Source organism: Sciurus carolinensis, chromosome 2 (genome assembly GCF_902686445.1).
Source record: "Sciurus carolinensis chromosome 2, mSciCar1.2, whole genome shotgun sequence".
Taxonomy (NCBI): domain Eukaryota; kingdom Metazoa; phylum Chordata; class Mammalia; order Rodentia; family Sciuridae; genus Sciurus; species Sciurus carolinensis.
Window position 1 is genome coordinate 27,751,534 of NC_062214.1, and position 19,217 is coordinate 27,770,750.

General features: G+C 47.0%; 1 protein-coding gene across 1 annotated transcript in view; it reads left to right on the forward strand.

The window, feature by feature from the left end:
- The first annotated feature begins 12,485 nt into the window (after positions 1-12,485).
- Positions 12,486-19,217, forward strand: part of Tgm3 (transglutaminase 3) — a 42,989-nt gene continuing 36,257 nt past the window's right edge. The window contains exon 1 of the mRNA XM_047540700.1: positions 12,486-12,559. Within this exon, the coding sequence (XP_047396656.1) occupies positions 12,553-12,559 (7 nt within the window). The 5' untranslated portion in view covers positions 12,486-12,552. The remainder of the gene's footprint in view (positions 12,560-19,217) is intronic.

Here is a 19,217-nt window from a genome sequence, read left to right on the forward strand (position 1 = left end):
CCAGAATGAATGCCCATGATCGTAAATCTACTACTTAAAATAGCAAACCCATCCCCAAGGCCCAACTTGCAGGCAAAGTCCTGCGTTTGCCCAGGCAAGAAGCAAACAGGAAGGCAGGGCCTGAAGAATGGCAAGTGGAAAGGCTGGGTTAGAATCTGAAAGGGCAGGGATTAGGAAGGCTTCCAGGAGCCTCCAACCAGGACAGCCTGGCACGAGCTGCTCCTGGAAGAAGCCACCACTTGACAAACACAGAAAAGCATCAGGATTGTGCCAGACACGACTTCATGGTGCTGAAGGAACCAAGGAGTCTGCTGGGGAGGAAAAAATGGGCGCCAGGGCTTGGCTCTTTGTAAGGACTGAACAAGCAATTTGGACCCAAACCATGGAATCTCTATGGACAGATCTTGCTTCTGTATTGTTCTTTTCTTCCTCCCTCCTCACCGAAGGGCAGGGCTAGAAGAAAGAGCACAGGACTTGGAGACAAGGGTGGTTTTGAGTCTTGTTCCGCCTTTGCTGGTTTTGTGATCTTGGGCAAGTTACTTAAACTCTCTGAACCGTAGTTTCTTTATTTGTAGGCTAAGTACAATAATCCCTACCTGGTAGGGCACTTGCAAGGGCTGAATGAGCTCTCACTGATGGACCCCAGAGTGTGGTACATGTCACTGTGACCTGGGGACAAAAACTTTTTAATTCTAATAGTCACATGTTTATTTCCATATGTCTTAGAAAACAAGACCATGCTGAAGTCCTTTACGGATGTCATCAGTTTGTACAGGGCTAAGTTAGGTTTGCAAGTTAAAGCAAAAAAAAAGGGGGGAGGCTGATTTAAAGAAAATAATTGGCATGCAGATGTAGCAAAGCTCATGAATGTCCTGGGCAAGTGACTGAAGTCTGGTAAACTGAATTTATACTGAAGCAGTCCTGGGGCTGAGACATGGCAGGTGCTGAAGGTCATTTCTCTTTCCTGCCCTCGCATGCCCAAGAACGGGAGGAGAGAGAGGATCAGGGAGGAAACAAAGTACCTACTAATCCACCCCTCAACTTGGAACTCTGCCTCAGCCCTACTCTTTTTAAATTTTATTTTTTTTTTTATCGGTGCTCATCGATCACATGGAGTGGTGGCTTCCATTGTGGTATACTATACTCACATGGTATCCTGTCCAACTCCCCCCATCCTCTTCTACTTTCATGATGTCCTTTTCTTTTCTTCTCTTTCTTCCTTCCTTCCTTTCTTTTTTTCCAACTAATTTCCACACATGAGGGGAAGCCCACGATGCTTTCTTTCTGAGTCGGGCTTATTTCACTTAACACGATGTCCTCCAGTTCCATCCATTTTCCCGAAAATGATAACATGTTGTTCTTCTTTATATCAACCCTGCTCTTTTTGTTCACAGATTCTATTTTGGTATGAATTGTTTTATTGCCTCCATTTCCTCCCAACTGCAGGTCTTAGATCTCCTTTCGAGCTTTTTCTTCTTAAGCCATCTAGTATGATGCAGGCATTAGAAACTGACCAACTATAACAAATCCTTATCCCCCACACTCTAATGCATCTGCCAGAGATTTTTCAGGCAGTAAGCAATTTTATTTTTTGTACTGGGGAATGAACCCAGGGGTGCTTAACCACTGAGCCACAGTCCCAGCCCTTTTTATTTTTTATTTTGAGACAGGGTCTTGCTGAGTTGCTTAGGGCCTTGCTAAGTTGCTGAGGCTGGCTTTGAACTCACAGTCCTCCTGTCTCAGCCTCCCAAGTCGCTGGGATCACAGGTGTGTGCCACTGCACATAGCTAAGCACTTTAAAAGCTAGAGAGAAAGCAAGGGAGAGAGAGAGAGAGAGAGAGAGAGAGAGAGAGAGAGAGAGAGAGAGAGAGAGAAGAGAGAATATGAGAGGCACTTATGAGAGGCAAGAAGAAAAGAAGTGAGGAGGGGAAGGTTGTGGGAACAGCAGGGTCAGATCATTAGATCATGATCCTCAAGTTTGGTGACAGTCATGAGATGTCGACCTGCTTCCTAAGATGGCTTTTCTTTGTTCTCTCTCAAGGAAGCAGACATCTAGAGAGAGGAATTGACTTATCCAAGTCACAATGAGAAACCAAACCTGGCAGTCTCAATTCTTGGTCCCATTCTTTGCTTTCTGTCATAATGGGGAGGCTGGGCTTTACAACCCAAGGAGAATCAAAGGAGTTGCCCTTGAAAGTAGTCTCTGTTTTTAAAACCAGAACAAAAGCAAAAACCATGAGACAAAACAGCTCTAAAATCCATCATCAGGTCAGGACCCAGCCCGTACCTGACGCAGAGGATTGAGCAGTGGGGGAAGAGCCACCTGCCTATGGTAGGGTCTTCCCCAGGCTGAACTGGGGAGAACTAAATGTCACCAGCTCCCAAGAAGGTTTAGCAGATTGCCTTAGATAAGTGGTTTTGCATTTGCCGTATGGCTTTAGGACAAGTTCCAGAGATTTTAAAAGTTTATAATTTTCAGCAACTTAATGATTGTGGTTGGGAGAAATCTATTGATTTTATCACTCCCTCATTTACACAGGCACGTCGTGCCCTGTGACTTTTTCCTTAAGGTGTATATGTGTGTGTGTGTGTGTGTGTGTGTGTGTGTGTGTACACATATGTGTATATATATGCATGCACACATACATACATATATATGCATATATATAACTTTATATACACTAAAGCTTTTATGTATACTTAAGTCGGTATACTAAGGCTTTTACGTACATGCATATATGAGTACACACACACACACACACACACACACACACACACAGTTGCTATTTTTTGAAAGGACAATACATGTCTGACAGATACTGCACATCACCAAGTCCCTATGGGCTCTCTCCAGCCTTACTAACAGAAACCCAACTTTGCACAGATGGCAATATATCCAATCAAAAAAGAAAAAGAAAAGAAAAAAAAAAAAAAACCAACCTCTACTTCCAGCCTCCCTTGCAGCTAGAAGGAACAGTGCCATGCATTTCTGAGCAGAACTGAGATATCAACAGAAGCTACCAAGATGGTACCAGGAAAGATCTTTAAGAAGCCAGTGTTGCTCTGCTGCTCCTTGCCATTCTGCCTTCTTGCCTCCAACACGGGTCTTGCCAAGAGATACTGCAGCTGCCTGTGAGCTTGGGGTCAGACAGGGCCACAGTTCAGGATGGTGGCGTTTGTGGCCATGTCCATATTTTTAAGACTTTTTTGATCATTTAAATCTTGAAGTTTTAGGAAACTTAAGAGTGAGCAGGAGATATGAAACACATTGAGATCATTTTCTTCAGAGATTCTCAGTGAGGATCATAAATGTGTGAGATGGTCATGCTCACAGCCCATCAGTCTAACGGGAGATGCTCCTGACCAGTGTGTGGACAGGAAGTGGTGCGGAAGATGAAGTAAAAATTGAAACTGCCCCATTTAGACCAAACCCTGCATTTCCCAAGGTCTCCAAGTGAGTTGCAGACAGAGCTTTAACTAGACATTAAGTCCACAGTTATCCAACATAAGGCTCCAATTTCACCCAGATGGCATCAGTGAGGACCAAGACTCATAGCCAGAGGAAGTCCTCACAGCCATTTTGTTGTTGGGAAGAAGCTCAAGAGATGCCAAGAGTTTGGAGCCAGTTGGAAGCAGACAAGAAATGATTTGTTCCTGTCTTGTAATTCACTCAGTTGAATAATTCCATGTCCTTTAGCGTTCCCTGTGCATGAGTCCTATAAGTATTGCCACATCGTGAGGAGCAAGCCTTGTTGGAACCTTCCAGACTTTTTATGCTCCAGAGAGGTGAACAGAGCCCTTTCCCAGAACATCTCCCCATGCCTACTGTCCAGACTGTCTGCCAGGAGCCAGGGTTGGAACATCATTTGCAAGTCACTGTTCCTGTTGAAAGTCATTAACATCCCTGCTGTGAAGGCCCATGTTTTGCCAGGACAAGCCTGAGCCCTCTGAAATTTATAGCTCTCTTTATGGATGCATGAAACCGAGATCAGAATCTACTGCCTGGGAAATTCCTCCTTTGTCTCTGATAATTAAAGAAGCTTTTGTATGGGATCAATTTGGTGAAGACGAAAAATCCCAGTCAAATCCAGGTAATCGCTGATGAATTCCCAAAAGTGTGAAATAATTCACTAATTCAAGTTCTCTCATGCTGAGTCCATTTTTTTTTTAAAAAAACCTCATTCCATTTGCAATGAAATCGAATGAGGGTGGAAAATGCGCCCCTTGCACCTGTTCACAGCTACCTTACTTGAAAGATCCCCAGGAACCTGGTGATGTCACATGATGGCAGCAGGCATCTGGGAGGTGTGATGGGGAGAGTTGTTCATGGACCACTAAATTCCCTGAAGGGGCCCACACACACCTCCCCCTGCCTTTTCTCTGATAAGAATGCTTTTCTCCAGTTTTTTGTTTGTTCATTTATACCTTAAGGCATGGCTAAAATGTTCTCCCTTCCATGAATCTTTTCTAGATTCGGCCGGCAAACTTACTGAGCTCTCTTGCCTGTTTTAGTTCCGTACATTCTGCTCTCCTCTCCTCTCCAAGTGAGTTAGAGCCATGCTCTGACGACACTACACCAAGTCCCCAGGTACCTAACGTAGGGCTCCACTTGCACCAGATGTCACCGGTGAAATTAAAGGCAGGACCCTATTCCACTCCTCCCTTTTTAGTGAAAAAAAAAAAAAAAAAAAGTGAACTTCCAACTTACTTTTCTTTCTTGTTACATAATTTATGAATAAAGACAGCAGAACAAAATCAGGGGATACAGCCATTTGTATTTTGTTGTACAATATTCTAGCCTTTTAAAATCCCTATGTTTGCTGTAAAAATTGGATCAAAATTTGGATCAAAAATTTGATATCAAAATTGGATTATACTATGCTATATATGAAGTTTTTAAGTCTAGTTCTTATACTATATAATATGTCATTATCATCTTTCTAAGATAATATGGTCATTTTTTCTTATAAAAATATGTGCTGGGCACAGCAGCTCAGGAGGCTGAGGTAGGAGGATGACAAGTTCAAAGCCAGCCTCAGCAACTTAGCAAGGCCCTAAGCAACTCAGCAAGACCCTGTCTCAAAATAAAAAATAAAAAGGGCTGGGGAATGTGGCTCAAAAGCACCCCTGAGTTCAATCTCTAGTACCAAAAAAAAAAGTGCTCGCCATAAAAAATTGAAAAGAAATGTAGAATCTCATAATCAAATTAAATTATGTTGTAATTTCAACACATAGACCACTATTCTCATTGGAGTATATAGCCTTTCATATTTTTTCCACAAGAGTATGTGTATATGTACCACATTCCACATATATTTGTTATTTAATATGTTCATTCATATATACAGTTTAAGTTCTTAGTATCGTATGTCATGATCATCTTTCAATGTCAAATAATTAAGACACAGACATCACCCTTTTAATATCTGCATCAATAATGTGTGATCTGCCATAATTAATAAGGCATTTACATTTTTCCAAAACACTCCTTTAACAAATGATGGATCACCCTAGTATACACTCTGGCATGCATACACTTTTGCAGATTTTGAACAAACTGCCCTCCATAAAATGTGTTCAATTTTTAATTTTCCAGAATGTCTAAAGAGAGCCTTGCCCATAATGACATGGTAACTGTTGGGTGCATAGATGAACAGAATCTAGAAGAAATTATTTTCCTTTCCCTCTAAGGTTTCTCTTTTTTCTTTGAGACATCAGTGGAAAAATCTACTTATTCTTCAGTGCCCAGGGGCGGGGAGTCATTAGAGGGAGGTCCTGTGTACACTGATCTTCTCTATTGTCCTACTGCTTTGGTAAACTGAGGAAATCAAAATGGAGAGGAAGTGGCTTGTTCCAAATCTGCCTGTGCGTAAGCCACACAGGGTGAGGGCAGAGAACACTCCCTGAGGCCATTAGACCCCAGGCCAGCTCTTGCCTTCCCACTTACCCTAAGCAGACTTTCCTCTAGCATGACCTTTCGGATTCTTAGTAAATCACATTTAACTCAAGCAGCTTATACTGTGTCAGATGGCAAAAATGAAGCAAAGCCCTGTATATAAAGTTACGATGCGTATAAAGTTACGATGTGTGCAGCACACAGCACACATGTGATTTGAAACTTTTTTTCCCCTGATATTTATCTACTCTCAGCACCTCCTATGAGATGGATTTTAGAAAAATAAAACACGAAATTTAAAATGCAAAGTTTCAGATCTGAGTCTGGTTTTTGCTAATATATGCAAACTATGGAACCCCAATTTTCTCCTCCGTGACTTAGCAAGCGAGTGAGTTGTGATCTGCTTCCTAAGAGCCTAGTAAGGATCAGGGGAGGTAGTTTTGTGATTATCCTACAAATGCCTGATGATGTTAATAATAACATGTGCTGCTATGGATGACATTGAAGATGATTTCCCTAACTTGCAGGACCAGCCCCATAGGCCTTTCTAAGATTGTTTCTCAACAGAAAGGAAGGAAGTGACTAGAAGAGCATGGCAGAAAGAGCAGAGTTCCGAGAGCCGGAAAGCCTGCATTCTCGTTCTGGATACTTTGGGCCAAAGCGTTCTGCCTTTTAAGAAGGAAGTTGGAGGAAATGACCCCTATGCTCTGCCTCTGGGACTCATGTCAGCATTTCTGTGATCTTAGGCAAGTCATTTCTTCTTAATGAAGGGATTAAGCTGGCCCGGCCTCTCTGGTCCACTTCCTTTCTGAGGATGGACACAGTCCAGGTGACCCGCCCCTTGTCTTGGCTGTTCTCTGGTGTATTCTTAAGCAAACCACAGCTTGGCCCTCCAGGCTGCAACCGCGGGGACCACAGATGGTGGGCTGTGGTTTCCTTTCTCCTCCCTGTTTGTTTTTTCTGCTGTGTGCTCACAAATAAATGGCCAAGAGACAACTTGGTAGAGGGAACCGATTCCTCCAACAAGATGCTGTAGACACACAAGTGATCTGAGGCTGCAGGCTGTTGGCCTTCCTCAAGCCTGAGGATTAAGTGTCACGTTGGTGTTTAAGGGCACAGCCAGGCCTTTCCACCTCCCCCATGTCCCCGGGCTCTGTGTGCTCTCAATCAATGCGTCTGCAGTCTTTTCCTGGGCCAGCCTGAAGGCTCCCTCGCTTTTCCTTCTGCCAGGAACGCCTCCTTCATGAGCTTGTTCCTTGAGGGTTTGAGTGAAATCCTACTTCTTAATAAATAGCCCCTCCTTATCTCTGTGATCACTACTCATCACTCTTTCTGGATGCTTTCTACAAGTGGTATGCACTTCTTTTTAGCTGTTATCCGTTCATCTTCTTAAAAAATTTCTGTTGCTGCTTGTCCTTCTTCTCCAGGGAAAGCCGAGCATCTGTTAGAGTCGGTCAGGCCTCGTGCAAGCAGGCAGGCAGTGACATGAGCGCCTATGCGAGGTACCTTCAGATACACACTCTTGCTCCAAGGGGTTGTTTTCCTTCATTCATTTGGCAGAAGTGGGAAATTTGGACAGAAACACAGCAATGTTCAGACTCAGGTGTCAGTCCTCTAGGGACCCTGCCTTCCTGGTCAGCCCTGGACTGTTAACATCACATCCCCAGGATCAATGTCAACAGTCTCCTAATTAAAGACCCAGATGCCAGCCTAACTGAGGCTCCGTCCTCCGTGAGTCAGAGGATTCATCAGGGACAGGGATGCTTAGTGGTTAGGAACAAGGCCTCTGCGGTCAGACGGATCTGGGTTCAGATCCTGGTACAGCCACTTTTTAGCCATGTCACCTTGTCAAAGTGTTTAGCTTCTCTGGCTTCCTGCTCATAAAATGGAATAGCGATACCCACCTCCGAGGGAGGCTTTGAAGTTAACTGAGGTGCGACTTGTAGCACAAAGCCTGGGAGCAGGAGCAGTGGCCAGCCACGTGGACACACATACTCCCCTCTTGAAGGGTCTCACATTCTGAGGGTATTCCCTGAAATGACACTAATGGATTTAGATCCCATATTCTTGAGTATGTGACAAGTGTCACCGGGTGACTTCAAAAAGCTCAGAAGTGGTCAGATCGGTGCATTTTTCCAAAAAGGGGTTTTGCAGAAATTATCTCATCGTTTCACCCTGAACTCCAGAGATGGCCGGGCAGGTGGCATCAGACCTAGGTTGCAGAGACACCATCGGCCGAGAGGGGTTAAGGGATTTGTCCAGGGTGGCTCATGCAGTTAGAATGTGCCCCTGAGACTTGAGCCTCAGTTTGCCTATTTCCTTACCAATCCTCTTTCCACAGGGCACAGGGATGAGCAGGAGAAGACTTGCTTTGGGCCTTGGCAGTGATGGTACCTAGTACATCAGGAATCAGGCAGGTATTACAGGGAGGCCCAGCTTCAAAGCAGATGAGAAATGATCAGCCACATTTTGCTAAAGAAGAGAGTCCACGTAAGAGAAGCAGAAAACCTTGGAATTAAGGAGAAACAGATGCTGGAAGGCTTCAGCTGCCCAACTAAGGAATTCAGCTGTTACCAGGTCACGGGGAGATATTGGAGATTTCAGAAGGGAGTAACAAGATCCACCGAGGCAACAGGATGGTGAGAAGCTCCCAATCATGACTCACGAGGAATGGTCTTTAAGGAAACAGATGTTTAACCTAGTGAGGAGAAGACTTAGCCGGGGAGGAAAGTGTTAGTTAGACTGGTGGAGAACATGATCAGCATTGGATGAAGGAAGAAGCAGGCTCATTTTAAGTGATCTCCATAAGTGGTTGGGGTTGGTGGGGAGCCAGGGGAATCAGTGGATAGGAGCTCTAGGGAGACATTTTTAGGACAAATGAAGAAAATCGTTCTGGTTCTTTCAATGCACTTTAACCAGAGTTCATTGGGATCCCACTGCTTGTTCTAGGTACCTTTCTAGGTAGGTCCTTAGGCAGGAATGGGTCTGGACAACGTCCCTGACCTCACAGCTAATAAAGAAAGTCAGGCCTCAACCAGAACCACCCCAGAATCCAATGGTACAGCCAGAGAACTTCTCCAGTGTCGCATGGGCTGCCTTGAGAGGCGTAAGATCTTTACAGTGGTCAGGAGAGATGTGTCAGAGCAGGGGACTCGTGCTGGGGTGGTCTGGGCAGGACAACTTCTCATGAGCGTTTGTGTCTCTGCGTGTGTTGTGAAATCTCCAGCAACTCTAAATCCCTTAATTAGAGGGAGAAAAAAGGCAAGTGATCAATTAGGCTCTCTTTGTAAAAGCCTACATTGGCATGTTCCATCTTCACTGGAGTCTGAGGAGCAGAGACTGTGGCCAAGCAGGAATTTCATCCTGTGTGTAGTTGGGTGACTCCACCTATGAATTGAAAATCATTTAGCTGAAATTGTGACATAGCCAGCAAATTATAGTCTGCCTGCAGGTTGGGGCTGCGGCTGCCACCATGGCGCAATCCTCCGGCAGGTAACGTAAGTCGACTCAGGGCAGACTCCCTGCCAGGGCCCTGCTGCTGCTCAGTTAGCAGGCTGCAGGCCGGCCCAGTGGGGCAGCAATGGAGGGGAAAAGGGCCTGGTCCTGCGTAACAGGAGTCTCTAAGAGGAAACTCAGAGCTGCAATCACACCATAGTTCTGAGCCTCACTACAGAGATTTGAGGATCAGGCTAATGAGGACATTGAGCATCAAAGAAGTAAAAGGATTTAGCCAAGGTCACATTGTGGGCAAGCTACAGTGCCTGGCTTCGAGTCCTGGTCTTCTGAATCCAATTCAGGGTACTTTTTTACCCACAAGGCTGATCAGCTACAGAACCATTCAAGGGGAAATCAATGGCTAGTGGTCAGACACCAGTGTCCACACTGTGCACATTGCAAATTCTTGACACTGGAAACATGGGATCCCTTGAGGATTCTAATAATCCTAATAACATCAATACTAACTTCTTACACCAGGCTGTGCCAGGTGCTGGGCTAATTAAGCACTTTATGTTCACCGACGCCCTTTCTGCTCACAGAAAGTCAACCTCAGTTTTACAGGTAAGTAAGAGACTCTGAGAGGTGAGGTGACTTGGCAGAGGCAGCATTTTGACCCAGGCAGGTCTCTGTGACCTCAGTTTCCTCTCCGAGAGTAGTGCCACCTATCTGTCTTCTCTCAGGCTCCTTGTCAGGTTGTTGAAAGGAATGCCCAGGGTCCAGTTCCTCTTGTCTCCCAGGCCAACCATAATAACAATAACAAAGTCAAGCCCTCCTCTTCTTGATCCACTCTTGAAAGCAGGCAGAGGGCTTTCACATTCATTAATCCCATTCAAAGCATGCCGCCCCGCAGTCCTCAGGCATAATCAGGCCTTGCCAAGAGTCAAGCTGGTGCCTGGCAGGGACCAAGGCCACCCTTGCACCTCTGAATCGAGGTCCAGGGCTCTTTGCCATACACCTCTGTGCCCTCTGCTCTCTCCTTAGGCTCCTTTTGGAGCCTAAGCAAACAGGCTCCAGAGTCACTTACACAGGATGAATCTCATGATTGCGGAGCCTGAGTTTAACCCATTTGTCCCTGCTGTACAATAGCAGTAATAGTAGCACCCAGGAGAGGGGCGATATGAAGATGAAGGAGGTAATATGTGAAGTGGCTAGCCAGAGCTTGCCCACAAGAAGCCCTGAGTGAACAGGAGTTACGGTTCCCAGCCCTAATGTGATCAATTTGTTTATTCAAACGTGTGTGTGTGTGTGTGTGTGTGTGTGTGTGTGTGTGTGTTCCTGCTATGGGTCAAGTGCTCTGCTAGGTTTGGAGGAAAGAATGAATAACACATAGCCCGTTCCTTCAAGGAGCTCAGTCTAAGGATGGGATCCACTAAACATGTCCCAGTGCATTGTGATTCAAATCTTAAACACCCAAATCTTTCTTTCTCTATTCCATTAGGTTCTGGGGATTGAACCCAGGGCCTCACGCATGCTAGGCAAGCACTCTACCATGGAGCTGTACCTCCAGCCTCCTGATACATATCTTCATACAAGTTCTTAAAGGTACAAAGTCTGTGGGAGTCCAGAGGACAGAGAACGGACATTGATTCCTCTTTTCCAGTTTTTCCAAGTCTCTCATCTATTCATTCTTGTCTTTGCAAGACCCAGGATTCCCACCTTCACCCAGGATTCCCACCTTGTCCCTACAGACTCAATCTTCTCATCACGTTTTCGGTCCTCACTCCCCCACTCAAGGAAAAGCCTTAAGAAATAACTTCTGTGTCAGGAATCCTTGAAACATGACTTTAAAAAAAATCAATTCCCTTGTCTTTCACAGGAAACTTGATATTTCTAGATATCCATCACGGGATCTTTGATAAAACATTACACATTGTAGGATCTTTGAAGAAACATTCTCCTTAAAAACAAGCAAGCAAACAAGCCGAAAAACAAATGTAGAAAGTCAGAGGTTCTTCCCACCCATTTTTTAAACCAATATAGAAGCTGGAACCAGAGAGGGTCAGTGACTATCCCTGCTGTCTTTTTTTTTTCCCTTGTAGCAGGTATTGAACCCAGAGTCACTTAACCACTGGGCCACAATCCCCGCCCTTTTTATTTTGATTTTGTTATTTATTTACTTTTACATGGTGCTGGGGATCAAAGCCAGGCCTCATGCATGCCAGGCAGACACTCTACCACTGAGCCACATCCCAGCCCTATTTTTTTTATTGAGACAGGGTCTCACTAAGTTGCTCATGGCCTCACTAAGTTGCCAGGCTGGCCTTTGAACTTGTGATCCTCCTGCCTCAGCCTCCCAAGCTACAGGGATGATGGCCCAGCTTCCTCTGCAGTCTTAAAAAGAGCACGTGGTAGAACCAGAAGGCCAATGGCCGTGACTCCTTCTCATGAAAAAGACTGATTCCCCCCAATCTAGAATCAAATTGCTCCTCGATTCCCAAAGATCTCTGGTTTAGTCCATGTGGCCACCAACATTTGCTTCCACCGCCTCTTCACAGTGGACTGTTCCTGTGCCTTTGTGAGTTGAGGAGGGTGGGCATGACTTCCAACTTTCAGCTCTCAAGACTGAGTGATGACCGCAATCTGGCCATCGACCCACGGGAGGGCTTCCAATCCCGAGTCCAGTGCTCTGAACGAATGGACCCTGATGTGTCTCACACCCCTTGTGCAAGTGGAGAACACTGAAATATGTGCACGCTGAGAAAAGACTTCACAGGTTTCTGCTCCTAGGTTCAGCTGAGACTCACTGACCCAGAGAGAACTTCCAGTATCGGCTCTGGATGAGATACGTCTAATAAAGCTTGTCATCACTTCTCAGTCTCATGCTCCAGGAAGTTGTTCACCATTTCTTATAAAAAAAAAAAAAAAAGAAAGAAAATCATAAAAGCCAAAGATTTGACTTTTGTTCTTATCTCATCCCTTCTTCCCAAGCTGGTCTTGCACAAGCGTGATGACCTGCCATTGGGTGAGGAGCGTGTCGTAAGTGAACGTTTACAGGCACTACAGGAATGACCTGGTGCCTCGCCCACCTCATTAGAATTCTAATTGGGGTGTGTAGGAGAGGCTTCTATAAATGGTAAGGCAATCCCTAGTGCCCTGTCTCCCCACACCGTCCCTGTCATTCCCAGCGGAGCCCCAGCAGAGGCAGAGGAAGGCGAAACATGAGTGGTGAGTGCACAGCATCTTCCCCAGCAAGCCCTTGCTGGATGCCCGTGTGAGGCTGGAGCGACCGGCCAGGACAGCTGCCTGCGCTGGGCACTCTGAAGGCTGGATCTCAGTATTTCAGGGTTCTGTTCAGAGGTGGTTGCCTCTAGCACATTCCAGGGGTGGGAAGTAGCTCTGAGTGATGGGCAGGGTGTTCAGTGCAGCTGAAGGTCACATCCCCGTAGAGAGAGGATGAGATTTCCCGTGTTGGTGTTTCTTCCACACACTGTCACCACGGCTGAGGTCAAGCCAGAGAGCACCTGCTTGTTGTGTTTCACAGTGTCGTTTTGCCAGCCGTCAGCAGCAGAGGTAAAGCGAAGCAAGTCTCAGAGCCCTCAGGGGGTGAGAGAGAGCAGCATGCGAGCTGAGTGGTAAGAAGAGTACTTGGCATCGCTGGAATGCTCCTAAGTAAACTACACATCCGGAAGCACCAGCTCCTTGTCAGAGATTTGATGTGCTGAAACCCAGTAGCAGAGGGAGCAGGTGTGCCCCAAGATCCTAGCAGTCCCTACCTGGGAAGGGGAGCAAAAGAGAACAAGAAGCACAGGTCCTTTAGCTCGGTACTTACTGCCGGTTACCATTGAAGATTTGGGCCCTTTTTTAATCAGAGCCCCTGCTAAGCACCTGCTAATTATTGCCTGCCATGGGTGTTCAGCCTAGGACGTTGACAGCAGCGACGCCAAACCCAAACAAGGCATGAGTCAAACCTGTAAAATACTGTGAATGATGGTTAGGACCACAGGAAGATTTACCGCAGAAATCACTGAGCCAGATGCAAAAGGTGAACGCTGGCTCCTTTAGAAATCCCGAAGACCAGGTCAGGGTTGTTGCAAAAATGTGCCCTCCCCTGTCGTCCATGTTCTCCTGTGAATATGCAGTATGGCCAGGATGCTAACAAGAGGAGCTCTGAGTCTTTTGGACTTTATCAAAAGGGGATGGTAGCTGTCATGAAGCCCACCTCCCTCCCCCTGGGAGGAAACTGAGCACCCTGAATGGGCAGACCCTTGTCAAAGTCACATAGCCAGTTGGTAGCAGGGTCCAACTATGTCCAAGCCACCGTGGGGTCTTTTTGCTGTGTCCTGCTGCTAGAGCTGAGCTCAGACACAAGTGCAAGTGACACAGGAAAGCAATCCTGAATGTGGTTTCTTATTTGGTCTCTGGTACCAACTGCTCAGGGTTCTCTGTCACTTCTGAGCCTTCCATCTGCAAGATGAAGAACTTGAAATAGATGAACTCTGAGGCACCTTCCAAGCCTTATGAAAGGAAACCACGGACAGAGAGCCAGTGGTCCCAGTATGTGCCCAGCCCCTGGGAGTACTGCAGGGCCTATGGTGGAGTCACATGGATAATATGCCCATGGAGGTCTAGGCTGCTTGACATGGCTGAGGTGCTGATTCCTGGACACTGAGTTCTTAGAACCCAATCCCGGTTAACCAGAGATGCTGTTCTAAGGCCACAAGAGAGTGAGGGCAATGGCTGGTTGGAAAAAAATCAATTTTAATAAGAGGAAGGAAGAACAGGTGAATTCATTCAGTCCCTTAAATTTGTCACACATGTAGTCCCCTAGCTGAGTGCTTAGTCACTCAGTCAGGAAGGGGTCCATACTTCATGGATGAATGGATTTACTAATAGGAAAGGGAAAAGGACCATGCAGAGAGGGTCGGGAGTTGAACGACAGGCAGTACCTGCCATTGATGGGCTTTGGTCTTGGTGACACCAGTTCTTTGTTAAGTAACATGCAAGGCGCACTGTCATTAGGCTTCATGATAAATGCAGACCAAGTGCCGTGGGGACCAAAATAAGCAGAGATTATTAATCTTGGCTGGAAGTGGAATAAGGAAGGCTCTGGGAAGTCAATGGCACCTGATCGTGGACAGTGAGCTGGACTTGGCCTGGAGTGGTTGGTGGGATTAGGAGCATCTGAGCAGAGAGAACAAGTAAATAAAGGTGGGTGTGTATGTGGGTGTGACCCCAGGGACTATCAGGACAGCGTGTGTGCTGATTTGAGAGGACTCTGTCCAGCCCCTAACTTAAGGCTCTTGCCGGAATCAGAGGGTGTCTAGTTATTCTGCCTGTCAGTAAAGAAGGTAACCTGGGCCACGGATGGGACGATGGCGGTCCAGGAAGGGCCAGCACCATCCTACAAACAGTGGCCCGCTAGCAGCCCTGGAGTGCACAGGAGTGCAGACTGTGCACCCCGGTGTTGGGCCCAGGGTGGACGGAGAGCACTGTTCCCCTCCCCAAAGCCTGTCACAGGCAGGGCCATTAGGGTACAAACCTAAACCCCAGACCTCTGCTGCAAAAGACCCGGACCTCTGGGGGACTAATGGTTCTGTCCTGCTGGGGCCATGAGCTTTCTCACCAACCGTTTTCCTGAGGCAAATGCACTTTCAAGACACTAGCCTTGGCTTCAGGGATAACCTTCTCTTGGCCCTGCTTCCCCATCTCCCGAGGGTGTGTCACATTCTGGACCTGTGGGTCTGCCACCAAACATTTCCTTGGAGCTGGCACATCCGTGGCGCTTTCTCCCATGAAAGCAGTCAGGCCTTCCTCCTGGGATCCTGCCTATTTCTCTCTGTAAATCTAGGATCTTCCTGGACTTTCCTCACATTCTTGTTTCAGTCACCTGAACTCTGCTGTCTCTGAAAAGCAGATGACCCCTCTGGGCTCCAGTGTCTTGTGACTCCAGCCACCTAAAGTTTGCAGTGAGGACCAGTTACCTCCTCTCTGCCCCAGCCTCATTGCCTTTGCTTACCTGGACAGCAGCTGCTCCCTTTTCATCAGAGACAGGTCCCACCTGGCATGAGGGCCACCCGCACCTCAGTTTTTGTTACCACGGGATTGTATGCAGGGGCAGGGAAATCAAAGGACAAGTCAAGAGGCGCTTTCTGGATTGACTCTGCTCCATCCCCTATTGGTGGAGTGAGTGGTCTTGGACAGATTGCTTACCCCGTGTGTCTCAGTTTCCTCATCTGTACAACAGGGTTATGGTGATATCCCCTTCCTAGGTGCTCCCTCAACACAGCTTGTTAGGACCTGGAACCTTCTTTCATGAGTCTGTTTTCTCCTTGCTTTGGTATCTTATGAGATGAAGTCCATTTTCTAATCAAGGGTGATTCCCAGGGGACCCCCTCCATTAGGAACCTCCCTAGCACCTGTCTTCCCATCCCCTCTCCAGCCCCCTTAATGCATTCCGGAGCCCCCGGTCCTGGTGTGCACTTCTTGTCCACCTCAAATGATTTCTCCATGCTGCCTCCACCTGCAGGGCTGTGTGCTGCAGGTGGGACCCTCCTTCTCCTGCCGCAGGGCCCGCATGCCAGCCTGCGTGATGGTGAAGTTAGGAGATTCTGACGGTGAAGTTAGGAGATTCTTTCTCTACCACTGGGGAGTACAGAGAGCAAGCAAGGCCCATGGCCTTTGGAAGATAAGTTCCAAAGGAGCCTGCATCCTCTCTCTTAGTTTCTTTTGGGAGAAGAGGACAATGTCACTCCCCTCCCTCTCACGGCAGCTCAGGTGACAGAATATACAGAAGTGTTGATAGTGTGAATGACACAGAGGCCTAAGGTAGCAGGGCTCAGTCCTGGCTGTACCCTTAGAACCACCAAGAGAGTTTTAAAAAACATCAGCACTGCTTCTAACCCAAAGATCCCAAGTGCACTGGCCTGGGGTGGGGCACACACCAACATGACGTTCTCCAGAGGACTCATCTGGGCAGCATGGTTGAGAGGTCCTCTCCTAGTCTAAGAGAGTCTAAACTCTATTCAGAGGGGAAGGGGCTGAGGGGCCCTTCCTTCCCCTCTAAGCAGGCTGTGGATGGCCCTTTCTCTCTGGCAGTGTCCAGGGACTGTGCCTAGTTGCAGCCACCATAACCACCTGGGTTGGCTGCAGGTTGGCAGCTGGGAGTCATCCTTGCTCAGGCAAAATTGACTTCCAGCCCCAACTGAGGTCAGGCTCTGCCTGAGCTTGTGATATTGGAAAAATGACTTCACCTGACTCGACTTTCAAATGCCTCGTCTATAAAATGGGCATAACAACATCAGAGAGTTTTGTGACATTAAAAGATGTAATGCAGGTAAAAAAAAAAAAAATGCTTGACGTAGTGTCTGGCTCAGAGGAAGAGTGCAATGGCAGCCCATAAAAAGCTCAAACCCTCTTCTACTCTTGTGTCGTGTTGCCATTATAGGTGCAAAACCAGAGCATTTGTTCCCTTCAATCTCTGGGACCCTGGGAGAGCCATGGGTATGTCTTAGATCCCAACAATAACCCTACAAGGGAGGATGTTCAGGTCTTAATACCCCTTTGTACATATGAGGAAAGGACAATTCAGAAATGTCCCAAGGCTTCTCTGCCTCTCTAGGCCACCAGTCCAGGGCTCATTTTCTCTGTCCAGGGAGCCTCACACCAGCTCCTTCCTCTGTCCGCCAACAGAGCCCCAGACTTCCCACTACCTGGGTGCCAAGAAACTGTGCCAACGAAGCTACACAGGGCTTGAAAGCTGAAACAGCAGAGGCTAGAAAGAGAAAGGGAAGGGAGGCTGGAGCCGAGCAGGGACACACGGGTGTCATCAGAGCCAGAGGTGGGGCTGACCAGGAGCTGGAGATGTGCCTGTGGCCCCGGGGGCGGAGAGAGCGGCAGCCGGAATGACTCACAGCCCTTCCGTGACTTGGATCTGAGACCCAGCTTCTGGGCCAAGTTCTGCCTCTACACTTCTCTGTGATCTCAGCAGCTCTCTTCTACTTTGGGGTGGCAGGCGGAGGGGCTCAGTTTCCTGAACTACAATGTGGAAATATTGGATTATATCACTCTTTTCTCCAAGCCGCCAATTGAAACCCATTAGCAGATTGTGAAATCAGTGTGGTGGATGGTGACCAGCAATTTTTTAAAAATATGAAGTAATAGAGAAAGTATCTGAGTGCATTATAGGTAATAAGCGCTGGCACCGTTTCGGGCAACTTTGTGTCAAGTTGCAGATCTATGTATGGGAATATTATGTCCAAGGCATTTCTTAATGTGGTTTCTATATTTTTTTAAAAGCTCAAAAGCCACTCAGCTAGATGATTTTTAGAATTTCTATCAAATCTAACTCTAGAAGTATGTCAGATAAAAATATTTCTTTGTCTTGAGTGCCGTCTGGGCAAGCAGGAAGTCCCACCCCCCTGGAGTGGCCGTCATGCCACATTGGGTCACCTGCCAGCTCCTCTGTGGTGTGATCCTCCCAGGAGCAGAGGTGAAACCTCAGCCACATGGCTAGCAACCAAGGACTCCTCACCTGTGTCTTGCAGCTGATGGTGACCCCTTCCCCAGGCTGGAGTGCTCTCTCATCACCCCTGCCAAAGACAGACCCCAGAATGTTGGGGCAGGGGATACACCAACAGGTCAATTGATTAGGCTTTTCTGTGAATGAAAGTGAGCCTCCAAATAACAGTGCCTTACAGAAAAATAAACACGACAAGAGTTTCTTTCCTACATAAGAGGTGTGGGCAGTTCTGGGCAGTTAAGGGCACTGTGAAATCTTCCCTGGACCAGCCTCTAGACTGACCTCAACTCTGCCACCTCTAGAGTCTGGCCCTGCCTGGTCTGAGGGAGCCACTCGAGCCCTATCCACCCTCCAGACATCAGGATGGAAGAAGAGGGAGGAAAAGCCGCAAAGGACATTTGCCAACAACGTTTCAAAAGTGTATTGCTCCTCAGGGCAGGTGGCACACGCCTATAATCCCAGTGGTTTGGGAGGCTGAGGCAGGAGATCAGAAGTTCAAAGCCAACCTCAAGTTGGGCATGTTGGCACACATCTTTAATCCCTATGGCTCAGGAAGCTGAGGCAGGAGGATTGCAGATTTGAAGCCAGCCTCAGCAATTTAGTGAGCCTGTAAGCAACCTAGTGAGACCGTGTCTCAAAATAAAAAGTAAAAAGGGCTGAGGATGTGGGTCAGTGGTTGAGCACCCCTGGATTCTATCCCTGGTACTGAGAGAGAGAGAGAGAGAGAGAGAGAGAGAGAGAGAGAGAGAGAGAAAGCCAGCATCAGCAACTTAGGCCCTAAGCAACTTAGTGAGACCCTGTCTTTAAATAAAAATATTAAAAGGGCTGGGATGTGGCTCAGTGGTTAAGCACCCCTGGGTTCAATCCCTGGGACCAGAAAAAAAAAAAAAAAAGAGTCTTCCCTATAAATGTTCATATCAACACTCTTCATAAGAGCCAAAAAGTAGAATCCACACAAATGTCCATGAATGGATAAACAAAATATGATATACTCAGAATGGAGGATTATTATTCAGCCATCAGAAGAGAATGAACCACTGATACAACCTATAACCTGGATGAGACTGAACAGCATTATGCTGAGTGAAAGAATTCAGACCCAAGGACCACACAGTGTGTGGCTGATTTATAGGCTCGTCCAGACAGGCAAATCCATAGCAGAAGAAAGCAGATTCGCAGTTGTCAGGGTCGAAAGAAAGGAGGCAATGGGGGTGGGGGTAGACTGCTAACGGCCGAGGGGGCTCTTTGGGGACCAGATAGTGCCTAACATTGTGAATGTACTAAAAGCCACTGGATTGTACTTTTAAATGATTAAAATGGTCATTTTTAATGTTGTGTACATTGTACCACCATTTTAAAAAAGGA